This window comes from Vanellus vanellus (genome assembly GCF_965231255.1).
Source record: "Vanellus vanellus genome assembly, chromosome: Z".
Lineage (NCBI taxonomy): Eukaryota > Metazoa > Chordata > Aves > Charadriiformes > Charadriidae > Vanellus > Vanellus vanellus.
The window spans coordinates 56,751,273-56,766,239 of record NC_138908.1 but is presented as its reverse complement, the minus strand read 5'-3'; the positions used below and the strand labels follow the sequence as shown (position 1 = coordinate 56,766,239).

General features: G+C 35.4%; 1 protein-coding gene across 1 annotated transcript in view; it reads left to right on the top strand.

The window, feature by feature from the left end:
• The window catches only part of KDM4C (lysine demethylase 4C), a 308,331-nt gene that overhangs the window by 70,715 nt on the left and 222,649 nt on the right, over positions 1-14,967 (top strand). The window contains exons 7-8 of the mRNA XM_082496977.1: positions 1,029-1,132; positions 6,691-6,828. Coding sequence (XP_082353103.1) covers positions 1,029-1,132; positions 6,691-6,828 — 242 coding nt within the window. The remainder of the gene's footprint in view (positions 1-1,028; positions 1,133-6,690; positions 6,829-14,967) is intronic.

Genomic DNA, 14,967 nt, shown 5'->3' with positions numbered 1-14,967 from the left:
TTTCTTTTTATTTGTTTTGTTGTTTGTAGGAATTGTGTTTTCAGTTTTTGAGAGTGTTAACCTGCTTTCTAGAGTGGAGTCTGAAAGGATGTCAAGAAGGACTAAACTAACTATGTTCTGGAAACTTCTCTTTCTGCTTCTCATCTTCTCCCATTGTCCTTGTAACATAGTGGTTTCTTACTGTAGTATAATTAGATTGAAGGGAAAAGAACCTGAAGTTTTAATTTTTGAGAAGGAAAGATTGGGTAGCTCATTTGAACTGTAGCTGAGGCATTCACGTCCTGGTTAGAGGATCAGATACCAGCATTTAGTAACACTGAAACCTCATATTTAATTTTTTGCTTTTCCTTTCATTCATTTATTTCCGTGTTCTCAACTGGATTATATAATTATTTAATGGACTAAGCAGGGTTTGTGGAGCGTTACACATGTAATCGTGAAAGTTGAAACATGGAAAGCAATCTTTGTTCACAGGAATCAAGACAAAATATAAAGAAGCAAAAAAACCCTACCTATTTTCAGTTGTACCAGATATCTCTGTGAAAGCAGCCATACTTTCTAGCCTTTTCTAGACAGAAAGTGGTGTTTACTTACTGGTCTGGAAGTGCCAGGTAAACCTAGTCCTTACTGAAATCTTTTAAACTTACATATTCCAAGTGATTCTCATGTGTGGAGGGATTGCAGAATAAATGCTAATGTAAAAAAAATAATCACCAGACAATAAAATATTTCTGGAAAGGGTAAGAAAAGTATGTCTTAGTTTACAGGTCAAAATTTACTTAAAAATATTTCACTTCATAATGAACAAACAAACCAACCTCAAACACCTGCAACCCTGCCTCCTGAAAATCAGTTGAAAAACTTAGGAGGTGCATTTGATTTCTATACAAATCTCTCAGAATCTAGGAAAGACATGATAGAAAATTCTAAAACATATTTAAACAGTATTATGTATTGTAAAATATTACAAAAATTTCCTACTTGTTTTAATTAAAAGATACCCAATTTTGCTTACCTTGCCTTATTAGGGTTCTTCCCAAGCAGTTCTCAAGGATGTGATGCTTTTCTTCGCCACAAGATGACTCTGATTTCTCCATCAATATTGAAAAAGTATGGAATTCCTTTTGACAAGGTACATTAGTGTTTATTTTTAAACTGTGCATTCATGCATTGAATTAGATTGTGTTTACTATAATGGTTGTATATAGTAAAGTTGAGGCAAAATTATTATTTTTATTTTTTTTTAGGCACTGACTCCATGAAAAGATGAAAACAAATGCTTGTAGTATTAGGACTTTTACATGGTTTAGCTTTGAGTTTTCTAGCAGAAAAATCTTGTAGCTGTCATAATCTTTATCCTAAAAGTTTCTGTGATTTTTTTTATGACATTACCAATATTTTTAATTTCTATTTTATTTCCATGCAAGCTTGCATGTGATTTTCTGTTGACTGAAACACTTATTAACTAGTTGTATTAATATGTTGTATACCTAATATTTTAAAGTGAATGTTTCATATCTCTATTATCTATATATTGTGTTTTCTGATGCAATTAAATGTAACTTTATCAATATTATGATCTAAAAAGTATCAGGTGGAATAAAACCAAAAGAACTGTTTTTTAATTTAAAATGTATTTTAAAAGCTGTAACATATTAAGAAAAGAGTGAATGAGTATTTTGTGCTGCTCGGTAGTGGCAGACTGGACACTTTATAAGAACATTATATAAACAGAAAGTGGGAAGAATAACTAGCTTTGTGGATGAATTTGATGCATAGCTGCTTTCAAAAACATCTGACGTATTCAGTTGCTTCTCCTTTCCTACAAGATTTTCTAGCTTTTTGTTTTCCACTTTGAACTTCCTATAGATGCCAGCTAGTAAAGACATTTCTACTACATCGCTTTTTCTTTAAGTGTGTGTTCTATATCCTGAATGCTTTGCAAATTATAAATTTCTAAATTCAAGAGCTTTGTAGGCCTACTCAGAAGAGCAGAGCTTTATTCAGAAGGTCCCCTTCCTGAACATCTGTTTATGTTCTCGTGAGTTTTTTGAAAGCCTTTTGATCATTAGTGGGTTATGAACCTTGGTTTCCCACTGTGCAGACTGTTTTAAGGTGTTCAGAAGAACCAGGCAATTTATACTTCTCTCACTGTATTGCCGCTGCAATATAGTCCTGTAAATTGTCCTTGCCACACTCCTTGTTTTTTATTGTGGTTTCTGTTTTAGAGTATATGGTGTTTATTTATGGATATAATGCGGACTTGTGTGTACAAACTTAGCTTATTGCATTCCCCAGCCTAAAATACAGGATGATGCCGTGCTTTCTGTTTTAGTTGGTATTTTTGTAACAATATGAAGCATAGCCCGTAGAAATAATATTTAAATGAATGTTTTAATGTATCGTATTGTGGTTTAACCCTGGCAGGCAGCTGAACCCCACACAGCTGCTCGCTCACTCCCCCCGTGTGATGTCAGAGAGAATTGGAAGTGTAAGAACGAGAAAGCGTGTGGGTTGAGATAAAGACAGTTTAATAGGTAAAGCAAAAGCCGTGCACACAAGCAAAGCAAAACAAGGAATTCATTCACTGCTTCCCATTGGCAGACAGGTGTTCAGCCATCCCCAGGAAAGCAGGGCTCCATCGCATTTAACAGTTACTTGGGAAGACGAACGCCATCACTCCGCATGTCCCCCTCCTTGCTTCCTTCTTCCCTCAGTTTTATATGCTGAGCACAACATCATACAGTATGGGTTATCCCTTTGGCCAGGTGGGGTCAGCTGTCCTGGCCGTGTCCCCTCCCAGCTTCTTGTCCCCTTCCAACCTACTCACTGGCAGGGCAGCGTGAGAAGCAGAAAAGGTCTTGACGCTGTCTAAGTACTGCTCAGCAAGAACTAAAACATGTCTGTGTTATCAACACTGTTTGCAACACGAATCCAAAACATAGCCCCATAAAGCTGCTATGAAGAAATTTAATTCTATACCAGCTAAACCAGCACAAACATATTGAAAAATATTACAACATACAAAATATTTTAAGTGAATGAATACAAAGATTTATAATTTCAGAATTTATAGGATGATATTATGACACATTGTACTTTGTAGCCGAAGTACTGCCATCTGATGGGAAACCATTATTGAAAAAGGACATATAATTGGAGAGTGTGTCTTTAAAGAGATTTTACAACAGAAATTTATCAACAGTTCATGTTCTCAGTCCCTTCTGAAAATAGTATCTTGCAGCAAAATGAAAATCATGCAAGCATCTACACACCAATCATCAATGTCTACACTTCAATAATCAGTGTCTACAATAATTATCAATAGCACTACTGCTTGTAAAAGAGCACTAACTCTTACTGCCAGTTATATGATACGCTTTTAGTAAAATTGAGTGGAAGCAAATTTTAGAAGTTTTCTTGATAAGAACAGCCTTGTGAGAAATACAGCATTACTGTTAAGACAAAGAAACTGAGTGAGGTAGACGTTTAGGTGGGATGAAGCCACTGATTTTTTGTATGCCTTTTGGAATACTACTTCACTTTTCATGCTTAAATAAACCTATGTATAAAATTGAAGAAATGCAGGCGTTTAGAATGATACTGCCTGCTGTGGAAAGCAAGATTTTTTTGAATAAATTATATTCATATAAGAAATAGTTTGTTTTCTGAATGATATATTATCATATGGAAATATAGTTGCCGAGTTCAGTTTTTGTAATATATAGGTAAATACTGATTCCTTTCATAGCCTTGTGCTTTATCATGAGGTGTCAGCTGAAACCTTCCAAACCGGAAGGTTTTATAACTAGATTTATAGTTTTGGATTTACAGAATATTACTCTGTGAACGGTATAATTTTCAGTGGTTGGTGTTTAAAGTAGCATATTGCAGAATGCCAGCATATTTGTTTTTAATACCGTACATTTGAGGTGGGTAAGGGAGTTGATGTTCTTATTTCAGTGCCTTGATTATTCCTGTATTCTAATTAAAAAAAAAAAAAAGTGTTAGCAATAGTTAAATATTTAAATTTGGTTCTGTCACCTAGTCTTGGGAGGAAGCAGACTGTACCCAAGTGTAATTGTAATTAATGGGATTCAGTGAGAAAGTGAATAGAGAGAACCAGGCTGTGATCTCTCATGTCTCAAAGTGATAGAAGTGGAAATGTGCTGCATGCTGATAAGTCAGCCTACGCCTACCAGGTGGCAGCTGAACTGCTGCTTGTTGCAATAGAACACCTGCTAAACTGTCAGCAGTGGGAGGGTGTATTGAGATAAATTTTGCAATTGTTAGCATTGAGAATAATCTTTCTTAAACATTCCCACAGCGATTGTTGGAGTGCTACAGTAGCAGTTATAATATATGCACCTGTATGTGCGATTGCATGTATACACTAAATATGAACCCACAAAAAATTAACCTTGCAAAGTGCAAATGCAAAACGTAAGATCCAATTTTACTCTTTAGCTTTGTGAGCTAAGTATATTTTTCTTGTTTTCCTCTCTTTCCTTCATCCCATAATACAATCAGAAACATACGGCTTGAAGTGCTATCCCTGTGTATTTATTGCTGCATTGAGCAAAAAAAAAAAAGGCAAGCAAAGAATTCATAAAACTGTAAGATGAAAATTTTGAGGGAGGAGAAAGGGGGGTTTCGAAAAGCAGAAACTGAATGTAAGACAGCTATGCCAGCAAAAAGCTGAGACTTAAGACATGACATGTTAATAAGAAAAATATTTGGAGTTATGACTTTTAATTTTGGTGATTGTTTAAAATTTAACTCTCCCTTTTTGCAATTTCAAATCATAAATGTATTTCCCTAAAGAGTCATATTTGTCCTTCCAGTTTTTCATACTGTATTGCTTATGCAAAGCATTGTTACACAATAAAAACAGCCTATTTAATCTCTGTGAACTCTCCTTATTTTCCTGTAATCAGCAAATGCATCTTGTTGAACAGTCATCAGTCATTGCTGAGATTACTTGATTCATTTAAATGGATCTGTTGGCTTTTTAGTGAGCCTGCCATCTGATGTGTGTTTCTTGTGAAAAGGCTTATCAAACAGACAATGGGGAATCTCTTTTAACTCTTTACTTCTGAATCTTCTAGTTTATTGATTCACTCTTATCAGATAGTACAGAAGACAGTGTGCCGTTTCTAGTCTCTGACTAGCCTGTCCTTGATACAGTCTTTTGGTGGTCTGAGTTAAAGCTGAGATTAAAGCTGTCTCTGAGTGGAGAGAATATTAGTGACTGACAAGAAGTGCTGTCTCTCCTTTTCTTTGTGTCCAGAGTAGAGCAGCAGTCCATCCAGGTATAGGAAGATGACACTTCTCTCTTGAAAGAGAATATCCTGACCAGTGATTTGTTTACCTCACCCTACTTTTTTAGTAATTCACTCTAGAATTCTTTTATATTTGGTATCTATTTTTGATAACTACTAGGAACTTGGTTTCTTTTTGGCTATGCAAAAGATAATTACTATGGCAGTGTTGTTTTAGTTGTTGTTGGTTTTTCTTTTTTTTTTCTGCTTTCTATAATCTCTTGTTGAGTGAGTGGCCTCAGCACACTTTCCTTTCAGTTGCTTTTCATTGTACCTGTAGAGAACAGAGCAGTCCTTTGGAGCTACCCTTGCTTATTCTCTAAATCAATGTCAGAGCTTAACTGTAAGTCAAGCCTTTCCTCTTCGAGAATCTCCTTCCAGGCCCCTTGTCCTTTAGGTATTTGGAATTCTGGTTGTCAATTGTACCAGAGTTCTTCTGCTCTTTTAAATTGTGCTTAAAGGGAAAGAGGGGAAGGACGGGGCAGATTAAAATTTGTTTTAATGTAATGTTTAAATTGATGTTTTTATGGCTTTACATTGAGACATTCTGCAATGCATTTCCCGTGCAAGAGTCCCCTTGGTGTTAGTAGCTGTAAGGCTGAAGAATTGGTGCAGGGTAATTGTCGTTAATTCTTCTCCCTCCATTCCTATCCAAAATTATTTAAAGATACATTTAGATCCTCTCAGGCAGTATCCAGTGTGTTCCTTTGGGATGAACAACATTGTTTACTTTAACTGCTAAGGCTCATTAACTTAGTTTCTCCTACTTTATGCTTAATCATCAGTAGTAAGTAACTTAAAAGGCAAATCAGGCCCTCAGTCATGTGTCTTCAAACCATAGTTTTTGAAATGGGTAAGTATGGGAGAGAACAGTGAGAATAAGATCTCTTTCCAGTCTTTCCAAGAAACGTCCTAGTGCCATTCTAGACAAACACCTTCAGGGCGTTGGACAGAATAATTTCTTCAACAATTAATTTGTACTAGTATTAAGGGATGATTGTGAGTGTTTGGTCCAGCCTGTCTCTTCTTCCTCTCAGTTAGGAAGATTGATAGATTCTTTGCACTGTCTTTTCTAGGTCTATATACTTCCAGGTTTTATTAACAGTGAACCTGTGCTCCAAGATTAGCTTTTTGGAAAGTACTTTCTGAATTTGTAAAGTAATACATGTAGCTACGTATTTTATAGTAAACAGCATTGTCTCAAGTATACTATTTCTGTTTGCATTAAAACGCAACTGTGTGCAAGGAGAAAAAAAATTCTTTCTTTCTAGGTTGTTGCAAAGGCCCATATTGTTTTCACTGCTTCAGGAGCAGAACTGGTTTTGTAGTGTGGTTCACTTAGAGTTTTTCTTTTGTATTTATGCTACAGGTTACACAAGAGGCAGGAGAATTTATCATTACTTTCCCTTATGGATACCATGCAGGATTTAACCATGGTTTTAACTGTGCAGAGTCAACAAACTTTGCCACCGTCCGATGGATTGATTATGGAAAAGCAGCAAAGTTGGTAAGTCATACTGCAGAAAATTGATGCGTATGGAAATCTTTCCTGTGGTTATTTCTTTGTGAGAATCTATGGAAGCTGAAGTTTTATTTATAGTTGTTCTTTTTCTAGTCGGTATTATACTTCCAGAAATGTGTATTCCTCTAAGTAGTGAGTTTTGTTTGCAGCTTGATCTATATATTGTTCTTCAAAACCATTTCTATTTATGGATATTTTTAAGTTCAAGCCACATATACTGAGGTTAGTGTATGTGAAGACAACTGACTTCTAAGCTCTACTGTTTGTGAAAGCACTTTATTTGCACTAGGAATTTTGATACCTGGAAAGAATTGCAAGTAATAAACATCAAAAAAAGTTTGAAGAAACAAGTTCAACTTTTCTAATCTTTCATGTCATGAGATATCTTGTATTACAAAATAATAAAGGAACTGTGAACTCAGAGTAGATATTTTCAGGTTTTAAAATGAGGTCTGTTTTACTTAAGATATTTTAGACTGAAATTTTCATATGAGGCATAGGTTTTTTGCTTATTTTCATGTACAGCATATGAGTAAATACACAAAATCAAGACAGTGCAATTTGTTCAGCAAAATTTTGTTGCTGTTTTTCAGTATTCTGTGATTTTTCTCAAAGTCATGGTTTATATAAGCTTTGGTTAGTATTCTTCCCAAAATGTTTCAAGTCAGAGGCATTATCTGCATTGACTTGTTTGTTATTGAAAAACCCCTTTTCAATAGTGATTTGCTTAATATATTAGCTAATAAGATGTTGTGGAATGAAGGGCAAAATCAGTTGTGCAGGTTTAAAAGTTAAGTAATGATAGTCTACTCTTATTAAACACTTGGGATTGGAAGACCGTCATGAGAAAGTTCTCAAGTAGTGGAAATTTATGATTCTAGGCACTATTGATTATTATAGTTAATGAGATTGGATAGGCTTCGAAGGGAAAAAGTTTCTAAGTATTTTTTTCCATGTGTTCTGTATGCATACTTTAACAGTAGTGAAAGTATTGAAAACATCAATATGCGTGTATTCAGGCTGGTGTTTACCTTTAATGGGAAAGTGATATTTTTAATAGCCAACAGATGAGATGTTGACTGTAAAGTTAATTAAAAAAAAATCTATGTATTTGATAATTTGGAATTTGTATAGATGGTACAGTGAAACAACGTTGAGAGGAATATGGGCATGGACATGTATGAGTTAATTGTGGCAGGTAGAACTGCTCTGGATATTAAAAGGTAAGAATGTGCTGCAGCTCTAGACTTGATTCAGCTGAACTTCAAGAATGGGAAACTATCTTCAGATTAAAAAAAAAAGGTAAAGCAAAGCTGAGGTAGTGATACCTGCAGCTACATCCCTTTCAGTGTACAGGCTTCATATTTCTTCTTTTTTAAAAAAAATGTCTACCTTTGGTGTGCAGCTGTGCCAGTACAAACTAATAAATGTTTTATGCCTCCAGTGTGCCTCTCAGTTATTGTATCATACTGTAAACTTAATGTCACGTTTAGAATTCAGTGGAGTTAGGGGATAATTTTTTAAAGTTAATGAAATTTTATTCCTTTACACCACTTCAAAAGTGCTTCTGAAATTCTGAATTTTTGGCTAGGAAATGTTGGCATATACACTCTAAATACAGTTTTATTTAGTCAAAATTCTCTAGCATATGGATAAAACTTTCATCTTAGGACACTGAATTCTGTGCTGTGGTTATTGCACATAGGAGCAGTATTGTGCATATATAGTATAAGAAATTAAAGTAGTTCTGTGGTGTCTGCAGTTGAATTTAAATGTCTGGAAGTTTCAAAGTGGCAGCTGAAGTGATAATGACTAGTCTCCCTCTATAGGGAAATCTTAGATACCATTGTCAAATGAGAACTCTGGTTTCTTTGGCAAATGGTCAGAATGCTTAATATTACTTGCTTATTTTTTATTACTTATTACCACAACAATGAGAATTAAAGTTTATTTTTCTTCTTTTTTTTTTTTAATGAAAAAGAACATCCTAGGAAGTGCTAATAGGAGGATTTTTTATATTTTTTAATGGCAATGTGTAAGAAGAGAAGAACTACTGGAAAGGTGGCAAAATAATTCTTCATAATACTTATAGTTGTTTATGCTGTACAAATAGGGTAAACGAGTCAAACAGAGAAAGTATTATAACTGGTTATCTGTTCTTCAGTTGTAATTATATTACAATTTGAAAGCACACGGAAGTTATGGAGTTACTGCAAATTGGGTACTCTGTTTCTTGATTATGTTGTTTCTGTAGAAAATCATGAGGATAGCTATGATTAGTTTTATCACAACCTCAGGAAACTTCCTGAAAGTATTAATTAAAAAGGTAAGAAGTCTGTCTGCCCAAAGAATACTGGTATTTTAGTAATTTTTATTTGCAGCTCTGGTAATTTCATCTGGAATGAAAAAAACACCACGCAACCTTGCATTCCCATTTGTCATTCTTCAGAGTACTGATGTTGTGTTTAACATACCTGTTCTCTTTCTGTATGTGGTATGTACAAGAAATTTAACTGAAAAAAGTATTTTGGATTCCCTGGTTTCCCTGTATTGTACTGCAGAAATTGCCTGCATCAGCAAAATGCAGCAATATCTAGGTCAGTTTGTTGCTGTATTCTCCTTAGAGAATATTGTATACTGATGACTGATTATTTGCCTTCCGACAGGAACACTTATTTTTACAGAATAGTTTCTAATTGCTTACCAGCTGGATTTCTGTATTAGAAAAAGAAAAAATCCTGAAGTACAGTCAATATTCATTCTTAATTAATTTGGGGGGGGGGGGAAATGGGGAAAAGATTTCCATTAAAGTGGTAGTAAGTATTTAGGCTGTGCGATGATGCTGCTTTCCTGCATGAAATGAGGTGATGTTAAAGATTCTGTGAAATTGATTGCAAATGTTAAATTGGAGATCACTTAGACCCTCAGTATTGGAAACTTTGGTAAAGCAGAGACTATGGATGCAAATTCCAAAAGTTATTTTCTGTCTTTAAAAATGCTAAACTTGTGATCTTGGTTTCGCTGTGTACCCTACCTACCTGTAGTAGTTGAAGCCTGGAAGCAACCAGCTTGTTTTCTGGAGTTTATGTAAGACTTCCACTCAGGGGGCGACACGTGGAAAGTAATACTGGGTCACACCTCCAGTGTGCTCTTTGCTACAGCTTGGCTGTTGTTTTCAGCTGTTCTCTCACTTGTGGACAGAATTAAGTTGGACAGAATTACGCAGAGGCAGAAATGGCAGAATAACAGCTATACCAGAAGTCCCCCAACTCCAGGGGAGAATGAGTGTAGTTTTTGCTGTCTTTTTTCCACTGGCAAGAACACACAGGAAGAGAAATGGGAGATACTGGTGAAAGGAGCAAACCAGTAATGCTGTCCTGAAGATGCTTGGCAAATGGGGGTGGTGCAGAGAGGTGTTGTTGAAGTGCTGATCTACGTTAATGGCAGGACTTAGGGAATCAAAGGTAGGTAGTGCTTTGGTTGTTTGTTGCATTCTGTGAAGGCGAGAGGCACTTTAAGCTTTAGATATTCCTAATCATCATCATCATCATCGTATAACTTCAATTTGTTGAATGCTGTTTATTTTTGAAAAAAATTAAATGGTACAAAATATGGGTAGATAGGGTATTTCTTCAGGCTTCTGTGAATTTTGTCACTTTCTTAATGGAACTATATTTGTTTGAATAGGCTGAAAATGTGTGGCTTCATAAAGTGCATTTTGAGTTTCTTTACTCCAGTATATTTTGTTACTGTTGGTAAAGCAGGTGACCCATTGGCAATTAGCTTGTATGCTTCTGGACTGCATAGCCCCACCTAAGCTTGATTGGAGAAGGTAGTTCACAAAACAGAAAATTGGGTTGAGATGTAGGTCCTGTGTAGGAAATATCCAGATCAGTGATGTAAGCAGGATTGTTGAGGCTCTCTAATTCTTCTTTATGCGGTGGTGATTATTTTAGTTTCTCTCCTTCCATTTTCCTCCTGTTACAGTTTAAATCTCCACATTCCCCTGTCTGTTGCTTTTCCAAGTCCTCATGTCAGGGTCTCTCAGAACTCAATGTCACCCCTTGCCCAAATCGATACCCATACTTTCGAAAGCTTTCAGAGAAAGCACTGGCATTTCCAAATACTGCTGTCATTGTTCACTGTGTCTGTTCTGTGGCACCACTTGGTGACTTTCACTCAGTATAAATATATGTAAATTTTACTGCCTTCTATCAGGGATAGAGTCACACTAGGTGATTTTACTAGTCATTATAATGATCCCTTTGTATTGCAGCTCCTTTTAAGACGTGATTTGTTTTCAGATGTTAGTGCTGGAAAGCTTTTCGTTGTTTTGCTGATATATGGAACCTGAGGAGAGAAGTCTACCAACATTTTCTACTTGAAACTAGGGCTACTTAAGTATTATTACTGTTTTTCATAAAGTTAAGTCAGTAATTACTCATGCATATTCTTCAGTGGTAGCTGCTTAAAAACGTGTTTTCTGTGGATAGGTTAGATCAAAGTGCTGGCCTGCAGGTTGTATTTTTCCCTTTGGTGGGATGAAGTGCAGTTGTTTTGATGTTAGGTTTGATGGATTTGTTTGCCACTGCATTCATTAGCTTCACATCAAAAAACTGACAGGCTGTTAAATGAAACTTTGGCTTAGATTTTCAGCTTGACTGTTTAGAGACCTTTGTGAAGATATTTTGTTTTTGTGCTGCAGCAGCCTCGAGCAGTTATGACTGTTTCAAAGGGAAGAAAAGTTATTTAGTATCCTGTTTTGTTTGGGTAAAAGAGACTCATTGTCTTGAGGACAGCTGTGTCCAGCTTGTGCTATCCAAACAATATATTTGTTATGAAATATATATTGAGAGACAATATATATGACTTAAATAACTTTATTGGAGAAGAAATTGCACTTACCACACAAAAGCACTTTTCCACCTCTCATAATTTATTGAGGTAATAATTTTTTCAATGAGAATTGTGTTTAGGTTGCTTTTGTACAGTAAAATATTACTTGTCTGTTTAAAAGCAAAAATAAAAATTCTACTCAGTTGTCCCATTATTTTTATTTTTTTTAAATGTGGGTGAATGATTTAAAGGCCTAGGCTTAATAAGTATCTTGCTATTCCTACAGCAGTGTTTAGTACTGAATCTCAGAAATAGCTGTGTGTATGAGCTCATGAGTGATTCTTTTATCAGCTTAGTTTATTAGTTTGAATTAGGTACTGCTGTCAAGGAAACTTTTTTTTAAACATTGCATGTTGATACATTTGATACCAGTCTGCAGTGATAAGAGCACCATTCAAGATGTACAAATTCATGCTTTTACTTGCTGGAATTCATAATTAGCCACCTTAGAACGTTGACTTGGCTGCTAATGAAACCTTACAAGGATTCAGGAAGGACACATGCTTTCCATTTCAGGTCCTGATGTTAGTACACTACTTCAGAGCAAATACTATGCATTCTGCAGTTTGATATTTCACTTCATAATTGTAGTGCCATGCTGTCCTCTCAGCTTTATAGTTGTCATGGAATGTTCTCTTTTTTATTTTTTTCTTTATGTTTATTTCTTTTCCCTTCAGCTGATCTATTTTTGCCCATATTACTGCCATTATCTACTGCCCCTGTTTGGTTCTTACTTCACAAGCTCAGCATTTCCTGAGAAGAGCAACTATTCAAATTTTCCACTTTAAAATCTATTGCTGTAATGGGAAGACTGTCAGTCTCCCAGTGGGCAGTAACTTGGCGCACTTCTATATTTCTGGTACTGTGACATCTTCAATTTAGAATCGTAACAGGTTTAGCAGCAGAAAGGAATAGTAATAATAGCAATATTTTCATCAGTAAATGTAACAGAGAATTATGTTCTATTGTTTTTTGTACCTTCCTGTTTTGGTAGAGCAACTGGTAGTAAGTTCATAATCTGAAACTTCATATGATTGTGTTTTTGTGTTTTCGGTCTGTGCTATGCTATGTGCAAGTACTGTTGTTATCTATGAGTAGTGTATTCTGTGGTTTTGAAGCTCAGTGTGGATTCTCATGAATCTTTTCCGTCTGTACCTAGCCTAACTTTTTTTAGTGTGATGCTACAGTATGTGTTACGCATGCATGTTTCTGGCACAGGGGTCTCATGCAAGCTGTGCTGCTTTCCTGAATAAAAATCAAACCAACATTTTTTTTTTTTTTTTTAACTGCGGTTTTGAATAGGAAGTAAGGAGAGGATAATTCCTTAAAATAAGATTTTAAATGTTGGAGTACATTCTGGCAACTGTGAGTGAGTAGAAATGGTGGAATCTAATTTTCCTTCTTTTTTTTTTTTTTTTTTGTAAGTGATATTGTATAAGTCCTATTTATCAAAGTAATAAATGTACCAAGTTGGCATACTTGTTGGATGTTTGGGAGTTTTTGTTTTATAGCAGATTTCATGAAACAATGAGATGAATTTTTTCATAGAAAAAGTCAATAATTTACAATAAACTTGTTTTTTCAGAATATCATTTATGTGAAATTGTGAGTAAATCAATACAGTTTCTTTCCTTACTTTTCATCAGAATGCAGGTTATAATTGTTCTTGATTTATTGAGGAAAAATTGTTGTCACTAGGTAAGTTTGTCCATATATTAATGTCATAGCCTGTAAAGAGAGATTACTTTAATTCCATTTTTTTTCAAGAAAGAAGAATTTGAACTAAAAAATTATTTTCATAAATTTGAGGTTCACAAAATAGACTGTCAGCTAACAAAATAGTGTGTCTGGACTTGAATCAGCTGTTGAAACACAGGTGTCTGATACCATTTGAGAGAGGTTAGGTATTTTGCCTTGCTCTGTCTAGCCAGAAGAGTACCAATCTCCATGTATCCAGTGTAATTTAGAGCTCAGGCAGATGTCACAGATACCAGAAAGTGATTCAGGTGTCACTGCATTCCCAGGCAATTGAAGTGAGCCCTCTGTCACTGTATTCTCTTATTTATACCATTTGCATAAGTAAAATTCATCCTAAAAATTAACTGCGTTCTTCTACTGTAAGAGGAAGGCAATTCTGTAGCCTTGGTAGAATAATTTTGTATTTTGACACTGGAAGGCAACCTATGCCAACAGGCAAAAAGATGACTTAAGTGTTAGGGTTCAGCTCCCTTAAAACCACTGCACCTCAACATTTCTTCTAAACCAAGTGCTCCCCCAACTAAATACTACTACTACTTTTTTTTTTTTTTTTTCCAACCATTTTGAGTTTGAACCATCAGAGTGTTCATACCTTCACAGTTGTAGCAAGTAATTCTAATGCTAGGTAGTGCTGATAGGCAATGTCCTCCAGTTGTAGTAGTGCTGGAAGAGTGAGATACGCTTGTTTCATGGATTTTGTAGTAAATTTATGCCACCAGAAGGAAGTATGGTCTCAGGATACTAGCAACCATTCTGCTGGTGTTCTTCCATGCAGTTTCTGTTGGTCTCTGACATTATCTGGAACAAATGTTTCTCTTTTTTTGGGGTGTGTGTGTGTGTGTGTTCCTTTTTTTTCTTCTTCCTGTCTTCTGTATTTAGAGGTAAAGCTTTGTGTGAAGATTTGCCCCCAGTTAACCAATACAACTTCTACTGGGGCCTTCTACAGGATTCACCTCTAGTGCAGGTATAAATACACAATTTGAAATCCTTGACTTAGTCTGAGCAGTAGAGAAGGCTTGTATGAGTGAAGAAGAATAAATGATATAGCCATATCCTGAGGTACACCAGGGCAAATAAAGTGTAAGTGTTACTTTTAGTACAAATGAGCTTATGTAGCCTAGCAGATAATCTGAAACAGTAGCTGAATCCCGGAAGATGTCTGATCTGCAGGATTTGTGTCCCCACTGTGCCTGCCACTTGAGTGAATAGGACTTGTTTGTATGCTACAAGTTAAAAAATCTTAAGGTTTGACATTCTTGGAAAGGATCTTAAATGAACTGTGGAGCTTGTACTGGTTTAATTTCAGATAAAACATATTGCTAGTCTTTACAAACAGGAGGTTATCAAAGTATATCTTGAAATAATTTTCTGAAACCTTTTATAGCAAAAAAATTGAATTAAGACCTCAGTGCTAGTGCTTTTGTATTCAGTTTTTAAGTTTTGTCTTTCTGCCTGAAGCATTAGCCACTT